Source organism: Canis aureus, chromosome 4, assembly GCF_053574225.1.
Source record: "Canis aureus isolate CA01 chromosome 4, VMU_Caureus_v.1.0, whole genome shotgun sequence".
Taxonomy (NCBI): domain Eukaryota; kingdom Metazoa; phylum Chordata; class Mammalia; order Carnivora; family Canidae; genus Canis; species Canis aureus.
In genome coordinates this window covers 74,121,524-74,139,020 of record NC_135614.1, presented here as the reverse complement: position 1 = coordinate 74,139,020, position 17,497 = coordinate 74,121,524, and the positions used below count along the sequence as shown (strand labels likewise).

The 17,497-nt window shown below is 37.5% G+C and overlaps 1 protein-coding gene across 2 annotated transcripts in view; it reads right to left on the bottom strand.

The window, feature by feature from the left end:
- Positions 1 to 17,497, bottom strand: part of RANBP3L (RAN binding protein 3 like) — a 43,832-nt gene that overhangs the window by 13,418 nt on the left and 12,917 nt on the right. The window contains exons 2-8 of one of the 2 annotated variants that reach the window (XM_077896205.1): positions 9,829 to 9,887; positions 8,264 to 8,303; positions 7,705 to 7,782; positions 6,471 to 6,545; positions 4,127 to 4,198; positions 3,437 to 3,576; positions 448 to 551 (exon numbers count right to left, since the gene is read on the bottom strand). In XM_077896205.1, coding sequence (XP_077752331.1) covers positions 448 to 551; positions 3,437 to 3,576; positions 4,127 to 4,198; positions 6,471 to 6,545; positions 7,705 to 7,782; positions 8,264 to 8,303; positions 9,829 to 9,887 — 568 coding nt within the window. Of the gene's footprint in view, positions 1 to 447; positions 552 to 3,436; positions 3,577 to 4,126; positions 4,199 to 4,285; positions 4,424 to 6,470; positions 6,546 to 7,704; positions 7,783 to 8,263; positions 8,304 to 9,828; positions 9,888 to 17,497 lie in introns of those variants that run through there. The other variant, XM_077896206.1, reaches the window with a different exon arrangement.

The window sequence follows — 17,497 nt, the reverse complement described above, 5'->3', positions numbered from 1 at the left end:
TTGCACAATTACACTGCTTTTTTTTTGTTGTTGTCTAGCCAATGTATGTCCATAAATAATGAATAACACCAGAAATGATTTAAAATGGCGAGGGGGGGTGGAAGGAATGCGAGGGGAGAGAAAGGGGAGAAAGGGGAGAAAGGGGAGGCTAATCTAGCAGCCAGATAATTAATTCCTAACTAAATAAAATTTTAGCTATAAGTTTTTTAGATATTCTCACCCAAGTCAACAAAACAATAGAGATAATCCAATATTAATATGACAATCTTTAAGTATTAGAGACATTTTGAAAAGCATTTTAAACTTGTGTCGTTTATAAAATCTCAAACAGAAATCTTAGCAATTTATCTGTGCAGTATCAGAGAGCTATTTTCCATAAATGATTATAATGATAAAAGAAAACAAGAATAAAAGGGTATCCTTTCTGAGTCCCCATCATCAGCTTACCCTACTGATGTAGCACCTAAACAATTCTGGTTAGTAGTCAGCTGGACTGAAATTCTGGCACTTGGTAAATTTTCACTTAGCAAACAGGAGTTCCCCTCAGAGATCTGAAAGAAAGGAAATCCATCAGAGAGTTCCTTTAAATTCCCTTACTTGAGGAACATCACACAAGGAAACAATAGAGCTAAATGTATTGAAAACTTACTATGTTTAAGTACTTCCCTATGCATTTTATGTACATTATCTCATTTACTCCTCACAACATCTCTAGACAGGTTATACGTCTATTATTCACATTTTATAGTTTACAGATGAGTAAACTGACCCAAAGTTAAAGAACTTGGTCAGGCTTGGGCAACCAGGAATAGGGCTGACCTTAGAGCCAGAGTCTGTCTGATATCAGAGACTATACACTTTGCCATTATATTCAGAAATCCCACCTCCTCCTTTTGTTATTTTTACCTTTTTAGCTTATATGGAATTAATTCTCATTTCTAGCTTAGCAAATACATCCTTCAGGGCTATTTAATTCTGAAAACACCCTAAGAGCTTCACCAGCATGGCCATCAAACGTCAGAGGAAATCCCATTCATCATCTAAAAGTTTTCCACTGGTAACTTAATCAACTGGTGACTCTGTCTGATGTATATATATGTACATTACCTGACTAATGTATAAATGAAGGCATGAGCAAATTTAGAACTTGAGGGAGCCCTATAAATGATCTGATCTAGGGTCTCCAATGTTTTATGAACACCTCCTTTCCCCTAGTAGGGATTTGCAAAAATGTTGTAAAGAATTCATATCTTTCAAGGTAGACGGGGTCTGTTTCCACTTTAATTTTATACCAATCAATAAAAATAATTTTGAACATTTTTCCCTTTTTAATAGAATTTGAGACCTGAGAAATATATACGAAGAGAATATATGTTGTTGGTTAGCAACGATCAAAGTGTATGCCCATGACTCGGTTACTCGGATGATTTCTCTCTTGGCCAAAATGGTAGTTTTTACTCATATGTACTAAAGTACTTTTTATTAGGCATATATTGTTTAAATTGTACATAATAAGTGACCATTGATTATTGACAGAATGAATAAAAATTGCTCTGATTTATATACAAGTCATTAAGGAACATGAAAATAATAGCTCAATGAAATTCACCTAGAGATAATTTTCACTAGATCTAGAAATTACATTATTTTGTCAGAATTCTTACATTGCATCTTATATAGCATGCCCTTAAATCTTCAAAGGTCATTATTAGAGAAAATTCAATAACAGGCATATCCAGTTAAGCTGTTCACTAATTAGGAAAAAGTGCTATTCATATGTTTAATACATTGGCTAAAGAAGAAATGCTTATAATTACCTGAATATTTCTCTTATTATCATTTAGAGAGAAAATGCAAGAAAAATATTAACAAATTTTATTTTTCAAATACATAATGCAAGATTTCAATAAGCCATTCAAAAGAAGAAATATTGATTTACTTTTTATATCATAACATAATAAAAATTTTATTATTTTTTTAAGATTTTATTTATTTATTCATGAGAAATACAAAGAGAGAGAGGCAGAGACATAGGCAGAGGGAGAAGCGGGCTCCTATGAGGAGCCCGATGCAGGACTTGATCCCAGGGTCCCAGGATCACACCCTGAGCTGAAGGCAGATGCTCAACCACTGAGCCACCCAGGTGTCCCCATAATAAAAATTTTAATCTATAATTTATAGTACATTCTGTTCCAAAATTATATGCAATATAATATTTTAAAAATTAGTCGACATATCACACTTTCTGTTACATACCTTAACACAAATGAAACAACATGTCGCACTACTTAAATGGATAAAAGAATTTGTGTGATATGATTACGATTCTTAGGTTATATTTAAATGAAAACTTTTAATAATCTACTGATATGAAATTTAAAACATGTTTTACTTAAAAATCACACCATATGCCATGCAAAAATGATGAAATGATTTTTATAATTCACAATGGGTCGCATGAGATCAGTTCTTACAAAGGAAAATGTTTGGAATTATAAAAATGTTGCCAAATACTGACCAAGTTCAACTCTCTCACTTCACTGATAAAAAGAGAAGATTGGGTGTTTTGTCCAAGAACATAAACATAGTTGGATAGGGGCAGAGGTTGGATTAGTATGGATCTTTTTTCATTGCATGAATGAAATGACTGGTATTTTTCATTTCCATTTGTCACTGTCTCTATTTTCAGTATGGAAAAACAAAACAGGTGACCAACCCTCAACAGTTCAGCTGGAAACAAATGAAGGGTGGAATTATTCTGAAAATCTTGGGTGCCATTCCTCTCAAGTACTGTCTTTTGGAAGACACAGCAACAGAATATCCTCAAACACATATCTGTGTGGCTAGATAGGCCCACAATGAGAGATTCAGCTATCTACAACAATTGGAAGGGAGAATTCTTTGTCTTCAGAAGTTTCCCTAGCCCTCCCAAATCTCTCCCCTATGCAGGTAGGTCCCTGCTCCCATTATCCACGAAGATGGGTCTAGATAGATCCCTGGTGTGACCTGAATTGGCAAAGCACACAAGGATGTCGACCAATTGGGGATGCAGAAAACCCCTGTTCCTTTTTTGACTTCTGGCTCCTTCTCCTGGCCACCTCTCTGCTCCTCCTATTCTCTTGTGAGGTCAATACACTGGAACAAGACCCCAGAGGTTTCCACCACAAGGGACTCCTCTTTACAGCTTAGAAGACACCACAAAACTACTTCCCAGGAACAACTCTGCAATTTGTTTAATTAAACAAATAAACAAAACAGTTGTTTAATTAAACATGTTTAATAAGGTTACCAAGGACTGTTTGCCATCTATAGTTGGGGTGTTTCTCCAGCCTGGCAGCCGCTTCAGCAACAGAACAAAAGTCAGGCAGCCCATAATAATCTACCAAATGAAAGATGGAGAATTGATATTGGTCCCACTCCAGGAGGTTTTTCTTACCTTATTCTTTGTTTTTTCTTTGGTCTTGCAGGCTTCCAGGGAATTGTGTCCAAATGTTTTTCTCACTTTTTCACACCTTTGAGCTTGAGGTGGCTGCAAAATAGCAGGTCTTAGAACATGTTCAGAATGTTTCACAGGACCTTAAAGGAACAGAATTAAAGGGTCAATGTCTTTAGTGAAATACTTTTTCCTCCGTGTTTTTTATAGATTATTTATTTATTTATTTATTTATTTATTTATTTGAGAGAGAGAGCACATGCCAAGGGGAGAGGCAGAGGGAGAGAGAGAAGCAGACTGCCTGCTGAGCAGGAAGCCGACATGGGGCTCCATCCCAGGACCCTGGGATCATGACCTAAGCCAAAGGTAGATGCTTAACAGACTGAGCCAGTCAGGCACCCCCATTCTTCTTCCATATTTTTGGCTAATTTAATATTTACTTTCTAAAGTCATCATTAGATGAGGGATTAATGTTAACTGCTCAATGTCTAAATAGCCAGTGAATCACTTAGTGCTTATTTCTGACCTATCTTTTACCCAATAACTATTCATTTTGGCCATGGGACTTGGCTTACCAAATATGTTTTTTCATGTTTTGTCACTTGGACCTACATACCCCAACACACACACAACAAAGTAAAATATAAGTGGTAAAATGTAAAATTTCAGAGGTTCTTGTAAAAAACTACATACCTTGTTCTGTACTGTTCATGTCAGCATTCCTTTGCACAAGAGATGATGTCATAAAAACATTGTTTTTCTTCACTGTAAGAAAAAATATTTTAACACATTTAAATCTAAGTGTTGGTTTCTATAGGATTTGGGTTTTAAGAATCCTTGTACTAAACTCACCAGTAGATGTCGCTGTTGGCACTAATAACTGTAGGTAGTGCTCAGAGAAAGCAGGTCCGCTAAAAATGGGTGATGGCAATGAGTTTTGCCACATAGTTCTGTTTACTTTCAGAAATATAAGTGAAAATTGGTCCACTAATGGAATAGGCAGTCTCCTTTAGAATCATGAAAATGAGTACCGATTACAAAATCTGATGGTAGTGAAGCTTCTGGGTGCATTAATACGTATTAATGCATATTAGTGCATATATATATATATATATATGAAAGGAAGATTTCATATATATATGGATTTGCTAATGTTTTCATAACACTTTATAAAAAATACAATATATATATATATTTTTTTTGTCCCTCTCCTCTCTAGAGAGATGACTGTCACGCTAGGTGATTTTTCTGTGAAATGTGTTGGTGGCGAAAGACTATGGTAGTGGCTGCAAGTATAGGATTACTATCCATTTCAAAGAGATTACCTACCTCTTGGTTGCAAATGGCAGAAACACCAACCTTTGAGCATTTGATTAATGGAAATGAGAATAGAATAAAAATTGCTTCTTCCGAGTATTAAAACATTATAAATGCTGGGCATAGAATTGCTTCTCTAATTCAAAGTTCAATTAAATGGTTTATGATCTTTATGATTAAAAACCGGCAACAAATGGGGCTTATAAAATGGTGCCATTTTCTCCTTTCCAGTATCACCAACATTCTGCACAACATAAAATGGAATGGTACTTACTGATGTCAGTGTATGTCTAATTTAAAATAATAATGAATCGAAGCAGTTATTCAGATAACTTAGAGCCATCCCTTCACTTTATGCACAAATACAATAAAACAAATTCTCTAGGATTAGGACCCCTATTCCTCTTAATGTCTGTAACTTGTTAGTCAGGCTTAAATGGGGCCTATTGAACTTGAAAATATTTCTTCTGTATCTGAAAAGTATACATGGTACTCAGTCATATTTGGAATTATTAATAAGAATATAAATTCGTTAGTTTGAAAACCCTGTGGCTCCCGGGTAGAGAGGGATCAGTTAAAAAGAAGTGAATAGTTTTTGTTTTTGTTTTTTTTTAATTTCTTAGTGGCAAGAAATTTCACATGGAAAAGGCAGCTGGTTGTTCAGTAGAAACAAGAACAAAAAGAATATAAATTTTAATTATTTAAAAAAAGATTTTATTTATGTATTCATGAGAGACACAGAGTGAGAGGCAGAGACACAGGCAGAGGGAGAAGCAGGTTCCCCGTGGAGAGCCAGATGGGGAACTCGATCCCAGGACCCCAGGATCACGAGCTGAGCTGAAAGCAGATGCTCAACCACTGAGCCACCCAGGCACCCTATAAATTGTAATTTTAATATAATGTTCCAACCATTTCAAATATTTTATAACGATAAAATATTTATTTAGCAAAGCACTACAAATTTCAAATAAAAAGAAGTAATGTTTTAATTAGTGAAAAGTTTAAGAGGAATCATATTCTAAAAAAATAAATAAAAATAAAAGGAATCACATTTTAAACTTTAGATACATTCACCTAAAGCATAAACTTTAGAATAAGAATTTAAAACATAGCTATATATTTTGAGTACTCTAAGTATATATGTGTAAATATATATATTTAAGGATTTAAATATATATATATATATATTTAAGGATTTAATTACTTGAGAGAGAATGAGTGAGAGAAAGCATGAGCAGGGAGAGGGGCAGAGGGAGAAGCAAGCTCCCCACTGAGCAGGGAGCCCAATGCTGGCTCGATCCCAGGACACTGGGATCATGACCTGAGCTGAAGGCAGACACTTAACTGACTGAGCCACTTGGGTACCCTTGAGTACTATATATATTATAAACTGTACAGATGAACAATAATAAGTAAAATAAAGCAAGTTATTTTATAAAGCTGTCTTATATAACATATTACTATCATAAACATGAATTCCTTAAAAACATCATCAAGTTCAAAATTTCTACCAAAAATAAACAAACACACTGCTTGGATTTGTGGAGTTGGAATTCATAAGGGATTCTTCTAATCATACTTTGCAAAGGCTTCTATTTTATTTGCCACTCACTACAATGCCAGCGTTTTATAGTAGCTGAGTAGGAAAGCTCAACATTCGTGAGAATGGATTTTGAAAAGTCAGAGTGTCAAGCTCAAAGTTCTAGAAGCTGTTTATTACCTGGCCCAGAAGGGGGGAAGGTCAGGAGGTTGGTGAAGGATGATGATCTCATTCGATTCTGGGACAAGCTTGATGCTAGAAGCAAATTGCAAACTGAAGTCAGTGAGGAAGTGGGGTTTTGTGTTTCTTTTGATTTGGACTTTTGCTGTTTCAGGAAGATTTCTATATCACTGATTTAGAAAATGTTTTGTATTGTTATCAATAGAAATAAAATGTGCCTATGGTGGGAATTATAAATTAATTTCTATTTGATTCAATAAATATTGGAGTGATCACCATGTGTAAGACACTCTATCATGCATGAAGACGACCTCAAGGAAGTCACATGGAAGAGACAGACATACACAGAGACAGCTGTATTACAAGGCAGAAGGCAATGAGGTCATTTCTTTTCTTTTCTTTTTTTTTTAATGCGGTCATTTCTAAAAGGAATTACGGAGTACTTTGAGTGTAGGAGAGAGGCAAACTAAGTTACTGATTTACTCAGAATACAGTATGTGCTGAAGTTCCTAAAGGGTTCTTTTCAAGGCAGACATCTATTTAAGTAGATGGATACTCAGGGAGAAATGACAGTTTCCCCTAATTACAAAGCTAATACATACTTAATGCAGATACTTTGGAAGCACAACAAAATGCAGAATGGGTGGGAAACCCCAAATCACCTGCACTCCCATTACCTAAGATAACCATTGCTGAAACCCCAAATCACCTGCACTCCCATTACCTAAGATAACCATTGCTGACATTATGGCTTCTGTCCTTTCAATCTTTCATCCAATGTTGATAAATTGAATTTCTATTTAGTTATTTGTATTTTTTAAGGATTTGTTATTTATTTGAGAGTGAAAGTGAGTGAGAGAGAGAGAACGAGAGAGGGAGCACATGAGCCGGGAGAGGGGCAGAAGGAGAGGGAGAAGCTGACTCCCCACTGAGCAAGGAATCAGACTCAGGGACCCGGGGGTCATGATCTGAGCCAAAGGCAGAGGCTCAACTGACTAAGCCACCCAGGTGCCCCTGATAAATTGAATTTTAAAATTCAATTCATTAAAATTGAATTTTAAAATTCAATTCAATAAAGTGACTCGCTGTACAATCCATTTTATAGACTGCTCTTTTCATGCAACAATTTATTATAAACGTGGGCTTAAACATTTCCCATTTGAAAAGTCTCTCAGTGCTTTCACACTCAGAGAAAACAGAATGGTGAACAGACAACACTCAGGGCTATACCTACCTCCTGGGGACTGAGGATGTGTAGTGTGCAAAGTAAAAGATGAAGACCTTACGCGCTTTCTCAGAAAACCATTGCATTCTGCAAGAAATTCAACATGATGAGTAAAATTGCTGACAATGACAAGCTATCCTCAACCAAAGGATAAACAGAATTACCTTTTGCTGCATAGATCATCATCTGATAACTCGTTAACTCCCAAAGGCCAAGTTTAAATGCTGGGCTTAATAGCTTGGTGGCCGTAGAGCTACAGGCACACCAGCCTCATAAGAAACAATGAGAAACAAGTGACTTCAGCAAGAAACTGCATGTGAATTTTGAGATGGTAAAGAGACTGTTTGGCGGGTTGAGACACAGGGCAATGGAGAGATGAGGGCCTTCAGCGTCACTAACGTCAGTGCTCTGGGGACTGGTGTGTCATCTCTCAAAACAAGAGCCAATTTGGTGTTTAAACATGAGAAAAACCATGAAGTTTTACATCTTGCCACATGCCCAAATATTTGTGCCTGTGTATTTTCCTTGTAGGAAGATGGGTTTGGAAATCCCAGAGGTAAGTCCTTACCATGTTCTGATGCTTCATAGGTGGAGTCCTCTGCAGGTCTCTGGAAGGAAACAAAGCTGCCAGTGAGAGCTGAGTGTTTGCTGTTTTTACAACAGAATTCCACCCTGTGGCTCCATCAGAGATTTCTCAAAAGCCAGGTCTGCTCAGCTAGGCCAGGGCGAAGCCTCTCACCCTTACTCTTCACTCGCTAGGCACATATTCAAGACAAAACAAAGCCTCAGTAGAGCGGTTTTGTATTTCAGGGACTGTAGAATGCCTTGTCAGAAATTGTTTAAAAGGAAGATTTGGTGTCCATCGAAAGATGAATGGAAAAAGAAGATGTGGTCTATGTATACAATGGAATATTCCTCAGCCATTAGAAACGACAAATACCCACCATTTGTTTCAATGTGGATGGAACTGGAGGGTATTATGCTGAGTGAAATAAGTCAATCGGAGAAGGACAAACATTATATGGTCTCATTCATTTGGGGAATATAAAAAATAGTGAAAGGGAATAAAGGGGAAAAGAGAAAAAAATGAGCAGGAAATATCAGAGAGGGAGACAGAACATGAGAGACTCCTAACTCTGGGAAACGAACAAGGGGTGGTAGAAAGGGAGGTGGGCAGGGGGGTGGGAGTGACTGGGTGACGGGCACTAAGGGGGGTACTTGATGGGATGAGCACTGGGTGTTATGCTATATATTAGCAAATTGAACACCAATTAAAAAAAAAAAAAGAAATTGTTTAAAAGGAAGATTTGGAAACACCAGCTCTCAAGATCTGGAGCTGTTGACCTGGGGTGGAGCCCAGGAAATGGACTTATCTTTGACTGGGGCTTGGGGGTTGAGCTTTTCTTTAGTCAGTTTTGTGGGTAGGAAGGTAAATGACTTGCATAAGCAGAACCCAATAACAGGAAAATACCAATCAAGCTAAAGTGGAAAGCTACTAATCTTATCATTGGTCTTTCAAAGCTGGTGGTTTTAGTGTGATGCAGGTAGGGTCCTTCAGACCCCTTTTATTTTTTTTTAATTTTTATGTCTTGTATACACATTTAGTTTTATTGTAAGAAAGCAGCTTATACACTTTTCACGTTTAAAACTGAGCATCATCTTTCCTTTCTAGCGAAACAAAAAGAAAATTTAAAAATCAACAGGAACAAAATTATAATAGAGAATGTCAATTCCAAATAAGATCCGACAGGTTCACTTTTAAGTCAAGCATCCCAGTTTAGGACTTTACACCCAGTTGTAAGCTAGGTCAGTGGTGGAGACCCACGCGGAGTCTCTGCCCTGCTAACCTCTTTCAGTCCCGCCCTTTTCCAAGTCACTAAAAAACTCTATAATTTTGGTAAAGATGACGTGTTATTCATAGCTTCAACACAAGGCAGGCCTCTGGCCTCCCATTTTGGCCAAATTGCTACCAGTAAAAACCCACTATATAAATATTCTAGAGGCACAACTCTGCTAAGTGAAGAGCAAGAGGATAAACTAAGGCAATCGTATATCATTTAGCCTCACTAGCTTCTTGAAACAATTTTCTTTGCCAAAGTGAAAATCAAACAAAGAAAATTAGCTCAAGCTTACCTTAAAAGTTTGTTCTCTCTTTGCAAAAACAAATATTGGTTGAGCAATGACAGATTTTTCTGTACAAGGAAAAGAATAGGGAGAAAGTCAAACTATATTCGGACATTTCTAACACCAACTAAAAATATTAGAAGTTTTTTGTTTGTTTGTTTCACTTTGTATTTTTCCCTGCCTTTGGGTAAAATCCAAACTGTTTTTACATGGACGCTATAACTTCTGTATTTACAAATTATTTTAGCAGTTAATTACAGAAATAAGGACTTGGGGAAAGTGATAATAACGTGTTCCCATAAGCAGTGAGATCATCCCATTAAAAGAACACACTTTAAGTGTTTAAGGAAAACAAAGTATAATTATCTTCATTTACAATATCATTAGGACATAATGATTAACATCTTTGCTTTTAGAATGAAAAATTGCAAGGGGTGAAAAATCTCATCTAAGAATAGTTCTTCTACTTGAGTTGGATCTCAAGGTAAGAATGGTGGGGATGTATTGCATTCTATCCTCAGATTGTTCCAGAAATAATCCATATTTCCTTCATTAGAGCAGTCATATACTAAGCCATATTTTCAATATTTAGACTGAGAATCAGTCTTTTGTCTTCAGCCCTGCTGACCTCATGAATCTTTTATATTTTCCTCTCTTAGGTAAAACAACAGAGAGAAGCTCATTTACTCTAGGGTATAAATGAGTGATAACAGTTTAGCCACTCCAGAATTCTTAGGGAAGATGACATGTTTGTTAAAAGCTTGGGCCCTGGAGTTAGTTAGGCATGTGTAGCACTAATACTTGGGGGAAATAATAGGTTTGTAACTTTAGTTTCCTCATCTGAAAACAAAATGAAAATTATAACAGTACTTACCTCACAGAGTTTATATGATGATTAAATGGATTTTTAGATATAATTATTTATATTTTTACAAGACCAGAGAGAGAGAGAGAGAGAGAAAAAAAAAAAAGCTTTAAAGAAAGGATATTAAATAATGTGGCATGCCACCAATCTCCATTCCAAAACTCTTAGCTGACATTGCCAATTCATGACAACATTTTCTTTCTTTTTAAAATTGAAGTATAAATGACAACACTTTCTTAATGAGCCCAAATATGATCTCATAAGTCTCCCCATAATAGATTTCCAGCAGCCATTACCAATATATTGTCCTGGCACACAAGCCGAGGTATTTGCCATCCCTGGGCTGAATAATTAAAACTCTCACAGAGGAGTTTCAAGGAACTAGCAGACAATTACATTTTTTAATATGCCAGGAAGAGGTTCTCCAGTTCCCCATAATCTAATCCCATAAGAGAGTATTGAATCTCTGCCACACCATCCTTGCCATGCTCCTGGGCCCTGTGAGCTTGGGTACATTCTTTCAGTCCAGTGAGATAAACTGCTCACTTTTTCATGCAAGTGCTTACCACATAGTCTGCCCTTGGAACCAAGTGAGCCCCAGCAGAAAATGCTCAAGAATACATCAGCATTCCCATCCATATTAAACTATAGTTCAACTTTTTGTTGCTTCCCTAACAAGCTCCTCTTCCAGCAATTACATTAGATTTAAGAAAAGAGAAATCTAGTGACTTTGAAAGAAATAGTCTTCGTGGATGTTCAGAGGATACTTATGAATTAGAATTATAAATTTGCTCTTCTAAACTGGATTTAGGATAGTTCTGGCTAAAACATCATGATGAGGTCTAATCTGTGACAAAGGGCATGTTGACTTTCTTTCCCTTGATCAAAACATTCAGCTAAACACAGGCAAAAACAATCTTCCATGCGGCGTTAAGGAAGAAACCACAAACGGTTACTTGCAGCTTAGAGGATATATGGTAAAGTAAGTACATCACTTTTATTCATTAATTCAATGAAAACTTATTGAGTATCTTTTTTGTGCCAGCCACTGTGCTGGATGTAGGTATACATTGTCTGATTAAAGGCATATTAGCCTCAGCACAGTCACCTTCTCTTGCCCACCGACATTGTCTGACACATTGGTTGGAAAACAGAGACTTTCCATACCTCCTCCTCCCTCTGAGTTCTCTCCCCTTCTCCCAAGCAACTCTTTTGGCTCCAAAGACAATGCCCTAAGCAAGCATTTATCAAGCCACCAGGTCTGTAACAATTTTCTTACTTGACCCAGTAGGAAAATTTAGAAATAAAAGCAAGGTTCTTAGGATTTTATATTTTTTAATTTATCCTTTTCTTTGTTGGCAAATTGAATTTACATAAAATATTTAAAAACTTTTAAAAAAAGAAAAATAAATTTATCCTCTTTTCTTTCTCATATATTCATTAATCAATCCATTTATTCAAAAAAGGTTTACTGAGGGTTGACTATGTTCAAGACACCATGCAAGTCAAGAGAGAGAAGACAAGTGGTACAAGATGAGGCTGAAGGAGAGTGAATATAAACTTCTTTTTCTCCTATTTTAATATGTATCATAATTTCCCCCAATTTTAGATAGGTTATAAGGCCTTGTCCCTACCCTTTATTTCCATATGTTTAATTGACAGTCTCTGACAAACCTATTTCATCTAGGCAAGTAACTGGAGGATTTTCTCAAGGAATCATCTCAGAGAAGGAGGTTCAAAAGGATCTAGGGAGCCAAAAGCAGATCCAGAAGAGGAGGAAGGCACTTGACGTGGAGTACCATTGACTCAGAGTCCCCATAGGAGTGGGGGCAGGTATCGCCAGGGTCCCCAAGTGTCTGCTATACAGTTTCTCCCATGTAGAGTCCTGCAGACCGTCTCTTACTGCATTGCTGGTTTAGGGAAGGTGAAAACTGAGTCGTCCACGCTGGATAGAACCAGGCTACTCTGGGCAGAGCCAGAAAGGTTATAGAAACACTCTTGGCAGGAAAGAGAGTGGCAACAACCCCCCCCCCCTGCAGAGGGGCAGGCGCTGCCAAATGGGTCACCTCTTAATTGCTACCAGGACTGGAATTATCCACTTGGACCGCAGCCCTGGCAGGACTTGCATTTTCCTCTGCCTTTCTTCCTGGACCTATCCACATGTTTGCCACATCCTCCTCTCTAATTTCTTCTTGTGCACTGTCTTATCCCAGGCTCCAATACAGTTCTTTATGCCCCCATCCTCTTTAACTTGTGTCCGGCTCTCTGACTGGTCAAAGCATGGATTTTGGAGCTCTGATATCGAATAGTCCTAGAGTTCATTTTTTTTTAATTACTCTAAGCCTCAGCTATTTCTTCTCTCTCTGTATATATTTTTAAAAGTTTGTCGTGAGGATTGAAGTCACGTATGCAGATGCGAGCACCTAGTACACCTTCCTCTTCAAACCTGTTTGGAACAGAGCAGAACTTCTGTCTGTCTATCTATCTATCTGTCTATCCATTCTCCATATATGCACACATCTCTCTATACATCTAGATATTTACAGCATATTCCATATCATCTATCTATCTATCTATCTATCTATCTATCTATCTATCTACCTATCTATCTATCATCTATCCATAAACATATAGCAATAGATCAAACGACAGGTTGCACGGAAGACATTCACTAAAAGTAAGATTCCCTGCCCTCCTCCTCTCCAATCCAATGGTATAGGCAGGTTCCAGTGACTCTTGTTAGTTTGGGGGAAACGTCTCATTGTTCCTCAAAGGTCTTTCTTTTTCCTTTCACTCATTACCTTATTCTTACCGCTACTATTCTCAGTTCTCCTCATTGAGCTCTTATATCTCTTCTTCTTTTAATAGGAGCAAATTTCTGAATTCAGGCTGTGGCCCCTACATAGTTTTAGAGATTGTTGGTCCTCAAAGTGTGGTCCCGATAGTAGTCCTATAGACTACTTCGGGCTTCTGTCACCCGAGACCAAACTTAGGAAGATGGCAGTGGAGGCTCATGGAGTCAGTGACTAAACCTCCAGGTATTCGGAATTACCTGACAATTTGTGAGAGAATGGTTACTATTCAAACCACATACTATGATTATTATGATTCAATGTAAGGTGAAGTCAAGGGCTGTGCTGAGGACTTAAAAAGAAATCCCTGTAGTAAGGATATTAAAATATTGACATTGATATTGAAATCAGTCATTCAAATATTTTGCTTGAAGCAATTATGATTTTCCTCTCTGATGCAAAAGTTTGTTTGCTGCTTTGATGTATCTGATTTCTGACCTTTTTTTCTTGAAAAATGCTTTTAGAAAACGTCTCTGCTTGAGATTATTAAATGTTAATTTCTGCCAGGCAAAAAAATAGGCTGGAAGCATAAACTACATCAAAAACTTTGTCATGGTACTAAGATTCTTCAGCAAAAACCCGAAACATCTGAAGCTTCAAATCTAAAAATGAGGTCTTCTGTAGAAAATAACAGGCAAATCATAGCAAGTGACCTTAATCTCTGTATGGGACCCCAGAAAGAGGAGACACAGAGGGTCTGAATAATCTTGATTTTTTTAAAAAAACAACTCAACCTCATATTAAAATATTCCAAGACAGTTTTATAAGGGCAAGTTGCAACCCCAGAACATAAAGTGATCTGTGCCAATTTACAACGGAAGCACAAGCATGAGACATTCTGTAACTTATTTCCAGCCATACACAGAGGAGTTCTATAAAAATGTAAAAGGAATGAAATAAACAACAAATTACCCACCAATATATACAGATGTATGTCTTTACAGAGAGGATGGTAGGAACACAGAGTGACATTATTAACTGTGATGGAACACTCTTGGTTCTATTTTCTGAGATGCTGCATATGCTTTAAAGGTGAAGTAACCGGGACCCCAGAGAAACACAGAGGAACACAGAGAGTTTACATGGGAAGTTTCCAAGCTGATTCACAAAATATTAGCTCAACTTGAGAAACAAGATGAATGGACCCTCTAGAACGATTCCAGCCCTGGTTGTTGCTGCTGAAGTCATAACCAATTTTGTGTACTATAAATACAAAACTGTTGTAATAAACACCTAATATGAAGTAGAAGGGGAAAGCATTCACACTTTCAATTAACTTCTAAATTTTTTGAGATGCTTTAAGTTCTTGTTGAAAATGAAGCTATTAACTGCCCACTCCAAGAAATATAGCATTTCTTGTTTTGTTTTATTATGAGAAGCACACACTGGAGACAAAAAGAATTGACATTAGAATAGAACCAGAAAGCTATTCCTCTTCTCGTCAATGTTGGTAAAGAAATCACTCAATTTCAGAATGGGAATCATATCAGAATAGGAAATTAGAGAAGATGAGAAAAGTCTCTCTCAATCCACTAAAAACAACCATCACCACCCAGAGTTTATTCAATCCATCCGATTTTCTGAACTCATCCGCTTCTCATGCTGATAATCTTCAAGAGATCTGTTCATTGGTAAGGTTTTTTTTAAAGATTTTATTTATTTATTCATGAAAGACACAGAAAGAAAGAGGCAGAGACAGAGGCAGAAGCAGGCTCCATGCAGGGAGCCCAATGTGGGACTCGATACCAGGACCACGCCCTGAGCCCCAAAGGCAGCCGCTCAGCTGCTGAGCCACCCAGGTGTCCCTGTTCATTGTTAAGTTTTGAAGAGTCTAGACTCTTTCCTCCACTGTTTTGTACATTGGTCTAGATCTAGACACAGACCAATTTTGGAAAACCAAGGCAGAGAGATAATAAAAGTCTCTGGTGTGAGCAAGAAGCAAGAAGACTCTGAGGTTGTGTCATTTATAGGTCTTGCTACCATTCTGGAGGTAGGAACAAGCCCTGAGAATTCTGTGCTGAATGCACTCACCCAACGTCACCTCTAAACTGTGCTGCTTAATTTATCATCCAGTTATATGTGGTAGTGGGAGATAGCCAGTAAATTAACTTCATTTCAATCTTAGACTCTGGTGATTTGTAGCAGCAGTAATTCAATTGAAGAAAAATTATTATTTTTTAAAGTCATTTACTTCACTAATGTCTATATAAACAGAGAAGTGTACAGATTAAAGAACAGATCATTTTAATTAAATCATTTAGTATAGAACATCTGGCCAAATCACTCTGTCAACCAAAACATAATGGTGAGGGAAAAAACTGGCTTCATATTTTTGAGAATATTCTGTAATTGTCCCCCCAAAAGATATGGCCATCTTGTGCAGTGTGCTTTATATTTGGGGGTGATCGGTGACTTTTCAATAGATATCATAGCATACTTCCTTAAATTTTACTATTATTCCAGTGTCAGAATAGACCTATTTGAATTATTTCCTTTTTCATTCGTAAAGACAGTAGCCTCCTTATGATATGCGTATGTATGTCATGACTAGTCTTTATCCTTTTGCCTTTTGAAGTATTTAACTCAATATGACCTTAAGAAGTAGCAGAAAAAGTTAGACCTTGGTGATCTCCCAAGATGCTTCTCTTATCCACTGGTGTAATAGAAAAACTTAATTTGCATCACACATCACTTACTACAAAACAGATTTAAATATATCAGTTTTTGGTGACTAAACGAATGGCTACTAGGGACCAGAATGTATGGTTTTAAAAATCTAAGCTTTGGCAGAAAACAGACCTGGATTCAAATTCCATCTCCTGAATTTACTAACTACGAGCTAGGGCAGGTTTCCTCATCTATGAGATGAAGAGCATAAAGCATTCTTCACAGAGTTGTAAGGATTAAGTAAAGTAAGGTAGGCAATAAGCTGCTGCTCTTACTGCATTGGGGGATTTTCTAAAGGTAGGTTATTAAACCCTGTGCTCATGAGAAAAGAAAGGCTCTAAAATTATGGGATGTGCCCAAGGTCAAACAGCCAATACTTAGGGACTAAATAAAGCAAGCAAGGACTCTAAGTCTCGAGCTCCCCACCCAGCACCCCCAGCCCCCTAAAGAAAGCTTCCCCCCTTCTTCCATACCACCCCCCCACACACACACACACACACCGCTTCCATTGTCAGTAAAATGACTATGGGATGGCTTCCTGTCTTCTGAGCTGTGATACGCCTGGGCTGCGATAGCTCTCCTGCTTCCGTGGTCTGTACTGTACCAGCCTCACTGAGACGTGATCTCAGACTGTGTCAGTCTCCCTACACGTGGGTTTTGCTCTCTGTAATCACTGTAAGATGCTTCACTTAGTCTCACTGTTTTCTGTTCACATTCTGAAGAAAGAGGTTTTTCGAGAATGTCGTCAGACAAGTGAGAGCCTTGCCATCTAAAATCCCCATGTCGGGAGGCCTGGTGGCTCAGTGGTTGAGCGTCTGCCTTTGGCTCAGGTCATGATCCTGGGATCCTCGGATTGAATCCAGCATCGAGCTCCCTGCAGAGAGCCTGCCTCTCCCTTGGCCTATGTCTCTGCCTCTCTCTCTCTGAATCTCTCATGAATAAATAAATAAAATCTTAAAAAAAATAAAAAATAAAATCCTCATGTCAATATATATACTCAACCACTGATAAAATAACTCAGATGTATGTATTACTTTTGACAGACCATACCCACTTCTCCGTAATTTGGAGGTGCTATTTTATTTATAAATAAAACAGTTTTGTGATAAGGTTACTTGTAATCTTTGATTACTCGAATACTTTTACCAGCAACAAGTGTGGGACTTCTGGATTGAGAATACGAAAAGGGGCTGTTTGTTTCTTTCTCGACACTGTTCCTTCATTTATGCCCATGGGGTTATAAAGATGGGGAATGTGTCCTAGGATGTGCTTGGTCAACTTAGTACCATTTGGA